Here is a 6,347-nt window from a genome sequence, read left to right as displayed (position 1 = left end):
TCCTTCTTTCTCCCTCACTTACCATAGAGCCCTGTCCTCCTTTCTCCTTCACTTACCATAGAGCCCTGTCCTCCTTTCTCCCTCACACATTTGTTGAGCTTTCTCTTCACTGGATAGACACGATTGCCCTGGGGCCCTCCCTGAAGGAGTATGTCCCACATTTTCCCCACTCTGGGTGGGGGGAAGAGGGGGAGGGAGAATGTTTCTCCTGAATTCCTGCTCAGATCCCTGGGTGACCGGGTGATATTGATTGTCCCTTAGGTCTGCTTTTCCCTGACAGAAGAAACATTGTCTCTGTATCCACTCTACCAGAACCTTTCATCATGTTAGTGACCTCAATTAGGTCCCTGCCCAGCTTCAGAGCATAAGAAATGGGAACAAGACGAGGCCATTTGATCCATCAGTCCTGCCCCAGGACTCAAATCCTCTTCTGTGCCCAGTCCTCATTACCCTCAACTCCCTGATATTCTCCTCTTTACATACTATCAGTGATGTAGCCTGCACTACTCTCTGGCTAGACAACTCCACACATTCATAAACTCCAGTTTTAAATGAGTGTCGTCCCCTTAACTTTGTTCCCTAGTTTGATATTCTCCTACTCGTGAAAACATCTCAACATCTATTCTGTCAAATCCTTTCAGAATCTTATATGTTCAATAAGACCACCCTTCATTCTTCTAAACTCTAATGAATAAAGGCCTAACTTGTTTAGCCATTCTTGATAAGTCAACTCTTTCTTCCCAGTGAATCTCTTTTAAACTACCTCCAGTGCATGGTCCTGAGAGAAGCCCCCCAGCCTGTTATCCTTTCCTCATGTGCAAATATATACATTTCTGGTAAACCGTTTGTGCTCCCTCTCCAGTGCCTCCATCTCCTGTAGTAATAGGTGACTGGAACCACATGCAGTACCCTTTGTGCGCTCTGACCAATATAATGGAGCTAAGGAGGAGTCTGACTCTCTCAGAAGGCTGTGGGACTCTTCTACCCAGTCCTAGAGTCACAGCGATATACAGCACGGATCAGACCCCTCAGTCCAACCCGTCCATGCCGATCAGATATCCTAAATTAATCCAGTCCCATTTGCCAGCGTTTGGCCCATATCCCTCGAAACCCTTCCTACTCATATACCCATCCAGATGCCTTTTAAATGTTGTAATTGTACCAACCCCCACCACTTCCTCTGGCAGCTCATTCCACACACACACCACCCTCTGTGTGAAAACATTGCCCCTTTTATATCTTTTCCCTTTCACCTTAAACCTATGCCCCTCTAGTTTTGGACTCCCTACCCTGGGGAAAAGACCTTGGCTATTTACCCTATCCATGTCCCTCATGATTTTATAAACTTCCATAAGGTCACCCCTCAGCCTCCAACACTCCAGGGAAAATAGTCCCAGCCTATTCAGCCTCTCCCTATAGCTCAAACCCTCCAACCCTGGCAACATCCCAGTGAATCTTTTCTGAACCCTTTCAAGTTTCACAACATCCTTCCTGTAGCAGGGAGACCAGAATCGAATGCAGTATTCCAAAAGTGGCCTCAGTGTACATTTTGAAGGTGGAGGTAGAGAGGGTCTTGACTAACCAAACAGTACTGGATGGGGTTGGGGTGCGTCAGTGGGATTGTGGGGGTGAGGCCACATCTGGATCAGCCAGGATCTTTCGGAAAGGCGGAGCAAGTTGAAAGGACAGAGTGGCCATCTCCTGCTCTAGATTGTACACCTGTATGTAACTCCCTGAACTTTCAGTTCCAGAAATTCAATTCACACTCAACACCAGCACAGCAGGAGGCAATTCAGCTCCTCAGCCCTACTGTACCATTCAATCAGATCACGCCTTAAACCCATCTCCCCTTGCGCTATAATCTCGGAACAGTCTTAGCTGGGGATGAAATGTAGGAATTATTAAAGCACACAAAGGAGAAAGGACTGGCAGACTCTGCATTACATTGTGCCTTGGCTCCAATGGCCTGGCTGAGCTGTCAATTCGATGTAACGAAAATCACCCCAGCTCCAATCTGAAGGTTCTGCCCCTCAATCAGGCTGAATCTCTCTCTACTGACCTCAAACTGCCTCAGTTAGGTCATCCTATTGAGGGAGTCCAAGCAGAGAGATTACAGGGGACAGGGATTGGATGGGAGAACACAGAAAAGATCAACACCTTTCAAGGAGATGAGGCTGAAAGAAATACTGACATAGAAACAGAAAACACAGGAGACTCTCAGAACCATTTATAAGGGGAGAGAGAGACAGAGTTAACATTTCAGGCTCGTGATGTTTTGTCAGAACTTACTCCCTTATGTCTTTGTTGTTAAAGTCTAGGAATCGGTTACTGATCCACTGCACCTCAAACCAGTCCTTGTAGTTGTTGTTACCACAGCACTGGAACTCCATCTGGATGTGGTCTATGGTCCTCTTCTGATAGCACCTTCCTGGGGTGTCTGTGTCCTTGTAGAAACGAATTCCGTTTCTCAGGCCAATCTTCAGCGATGTGTCCAGGTTTCCTCTCATGAAGTAGCTCAGGAGCGAAGCAAACAGCATGAGGAAGGTGAAGAGGACCGAGAAGACGAGGTAGGGCTCTATGTAACCCTTCCATCGGGGAAACTTGGCCAGGTCCAGTGAGTCACTGCAGATCTTCACCCCGGTGAAGTTGAGGAGCACAGACAGGAGGCCCACAGCAATCAGAGTGTTGGGGACAAGGTGGATGTCAGTATTGTCCATCACCTCATTCCGTCTCTTCAGCTCACATTTGAGGTAGATTCCCAAAGCGAAAGTCAGGATTCCAGTCAGGACCGAAAGCCAGCAGAGCACCCATAGAGTTTGTGCCAAGTGCATGCGTTTTTGAAAGGTGAATTTCACTTTGAGCAGGACCATGTCTGTGCTGGTTTCTCACACAACCCTGTGCCACACTCTTTCTTTCACTGTACAGAGTGGGGAGGGCTGCTGGGGCCAGGGAGATTCACAATGCAGCCCAATCAGATAGGCTTGAGTGCGGGAGTCCTAACCTGTTCATCCATTGTGGAGCTGTACAGCTCACTGCAGGGAGATGAGGGCAAATCAAGAGAAAAGCTTTGACCTAATCTCCCAAACACCAGGTGGTAAGCTCTGATTTAAAACCAGTGTCCTACCAATAAGAACAGAGAGATATTTGTCCAAATCAGCAAGTTCAGTTTCAATGTCACCTGTGAGCTTTATCAGTACTTACAGTCTTTAATACCTCAGTTACAGCCCTGCAATGTGCTGTTATAACCCACTCATCTCTGTCCTTGTCTCAGTTTACTATGGGGAAGTATTGTGTTACATCCTATGGGAATGTAGTGATTTGTCTGATGAGACTAGCAAGCTTGTGAAGAAAGGTTAGCACATTGAGCCTCTCCTGATCAAAGTTTCAAAGCATGAGAGGTGATCTTATTGAAACGTAAGATCCTGAAAGAAAAACAGAAATCCCTGGAGAAACTCAGCAGGTCTGGAGCATCTCAGAAGAGAAAACAGAGTTAATGCCATTCTGAAGAAGGGTCACCGGGCCTACATTAACTCTGCTTTCTCTGCACAGTTGCTGCCAAACCTGCTGAGTTTCTCCAGCTATTTATGTTTTTGTTTCAGATTTCCAGCATCCGCAGTTGGTTGTTTTTTTGTTTAGGTCCTGAGAGGACTACACAGGGTAGATACGGAGAGGATGACTCCCCTGTTTGGGGGTTCTGGAACTAGGGGCCATGGTTTATAAATGAATGGTCTCCCATTTAAGGGAGATGAGCAGGAATTTCTTCACAGAGGGTAGTGAGTGTGTGGAATTCTCTCTCTCCGTCTCTCTCTCTCTGTCTTTGTCTCTCTCGCTCCACCCCACCCCTCCCCACCCCAAGCAGTGGAAGCTGTGTGTTTAGGGCTGAATTAGAGAGATTTTTGATTGACAAGAGTGTGGTGGAGTATTGGGGTGGGGAGGGAGAGGGGAAGCAGGCAGGAGAGGGTGGAGTTAATACCATCAGCAGATCAGCCAATGATCTTACAGAATGATGGACCAGGCCTGATGCTCCAATCAGCTTCTTATGTAACCCTAAGAACATGGGTTTGATTTCTCTCCCACCATGATGTGAGACTCAAATCAATGAATTGGGGATTTATTAAATTCTGACAATTGAAAACCCAACTTACAGACTGATACAAGTAGGACAGCTTGCCTCTCTGAGCTGGTCTCTGTTTCTGGGTGACCCCAGTACCAGACCAAGGGAGATGATTTTTCATGTCCTCTCCAGCAGCCAAGGAAGTGATAATTGGTGAAAAGAAAATGACCAATTAAAGACAGGCAATGAATATCACCATTTTCAGCAGGGCCCACATCCAGAGAGCAATGAACAAAACAATTAAATAAATGAAATAATTACACCTTGCATCAGCTCAGCCCCTCCAAAACACACCCCACTAACTTCACCTGCAGTCCTACTACATCCAGTCATGAATGGTGGTGGACAATTAAATAACTCACTGGAGGAAGAAGCTCCACAAATATCCCCATCCTCAGTAATGGAAGAGCCCAGCACATCAGTGCAAAAGATAAGGCTGAATTATTCGCAGCAATCTTCAGCCAGAACTGCCGAGTGGATGATCCATCTCAGCCTCCTCCAGTGGTCCCCTGCTATGCAGATACCAGCCTTCAGCCGATTCAGTTAATTCCTTGTTATATCAAGAAACATTTGGAGACACTGGATACTACAAAGGCTACTGGCCCTGACAACATTCCAGCAATATTCTGGAGACATGGTCCAGAACTTGCTGCTCCCCTAGCCAAGCTGTTCCAGTACAGTTACAACACTGGTATCTACACGACAATGTGGAAAATTGCCCAAGTATGTCCTGTACACAAAAAGAAGGATAAATCCAACCTGGCTAATTACCGCCCCATCAATCTCCTCTCGATCAACAGTAAAGTGATGGACGGTGTCAGTAACAGCGCTATCAAGCATCAGCTGCACAGTGATGCACAGTTTGGGTTCCATCAGAACCACTTAGCACATCAAGGAGCCCTGGCAAAACTGGAGTCAATGGGTATCAGGGGACAAACTCTCTGGTGGTTGGAGTCATATCTGACACATAGGAAGATGGTTGTGGTTGTTGGAGGTCAATCATCTCAGCTCCGGGACATCTCTGCAGAGGTTCCTTAGGGTAGTGTCCTCAGCCCAACCATCTTCAGCTGCTTCATCAATGACCTTACCTCCATCATAAGGTCAGAATGGGGAATGTAACAGGACAATATTGAGACTTGGGATAATAAGTAGCAAGTAACATTGGTGCCACACAACTGCTAGCACTAGGCAATCTATCCATCACCCTCTGAAATTCATTAGTATTACCACCACTGAATCCCCCATGAGCAACATCCTGGAGGTTACTATTGACCAAAAAGTTGAACGGGACTGGTTATGTATATTCAGTCTCAACAAGAGTGGGTCAGAAGCTGGGAATCCTGCAGTGAGTAACTCATCTCCTGACTTCCCAGAACCTGTCAGGAGCACATGTCACAAGTCGGGAGTATGATGGAATACTTCCGTCTTTCCTGGCAGAATGCAGCTCCAACAACACTGAAGAAGTTTTACACCATCCAGGATAATGCATCCTACTTGACTGGCACCACATCTAGTCCCTCCACCACCAACACTCTGTGGCAGCACTTTGTACCATTTACAAGATACACTGCAGAAATTCACGATGGCTTCTTAGAAATCACCTTCCAAACCCACAACTATGAATGTGACAGCCCCTGCAAGGCCCGTGGAGCTCCTCAGGGAGCGAGTTGAGTATGAGTTCCCTTGGTAACAGGCATGGCCTGTCCTCTTGAAACTCCGTCTTTTAGCTGCTTTTACTGGGGAGTTGATAGTGTAATAATCCAGAGACACACAGAATGCTGAAGGGACCTTGGTTCAAATCCATCCTTCTGTCTCATGCCTTTAGAGAGAGGTGGGTGCTGTGGGGAATACAGTGCTTTATTTCCCTCTCCAACTCCAGATTGATTTAGCCCCTTCCCACTGTCCCTACATTTTTGATAGTTCGCATTGCCCATAAAGGCCTTTGCTGGGAAATATTTGATTGACTACACAGATGATTACTGGGGGTAGTTGAAGTAATTTAAAAAGAAATCCCAATGGTGAAGTCGCTCAGTTATGTGGCAGGGTATAAGAGAGAAAAAAATTAAGCAGACCCAGGAGGGTTGTAATGGTGCAGTGATAATGCCCCTAGCCCTCAGCCAGGAGGCCCAGGCTCAAGTCCTACCTCCTCTACGGGTGTGTATAACATCTCTGAGCAGGTTGATTAGGAAAATATTTATAAAACAAATGCGAGGCTGGGTGTGCAGAATGGTGT

At 46.6% G+C, this 6,347-nt stretch overlaps 1 protein-coding gene across 1 annotated transcript in view; it reads right to left on the bottom strand.

Moving 5' to 3' along the window:
* The window catches only part of LOC109920396 (RDS/peripherin-like protein xRDS35), a 7,736-nt gene extending 4,866 nt beyond the window's left edge, over nucleotides 1-2,870 (bottom strand). Inside the window, exon 1 of the mRNA XM_020520429.2 lies at nucleotides 2,290-2,870. Within this exon, the coding sequence (XP_020376018.1) occupies nucleotides 2,290-2,870 (581 nt within the window). The remainder of the gene's footprint in view (nucleotides 1-2,289) is intronic.
* Nucleotides 2,871-6,347: the final 3,477 nt, after the last annotated feature.

Source organism: Rhincodon typus, chromosome 43, assembly GCF_021869965.1.
Source record: "Rhincodon typus isolate 14 chromosome 43, sRhiTyp1.1, whole genome shotgun sequence".
Taxonomy (NCBI): Eukaryota; Metazoa; Chordata; class Chondrichthyes; order Orectolobiformes; family Rhincodontidae; genus Rhincodon; species Rhincodon typus.
The sequence above is the reverse complement of the archived record's forward strand: the minus strand, read 5'-3'. Positions and strand labels throughout refer to the sequence as shown.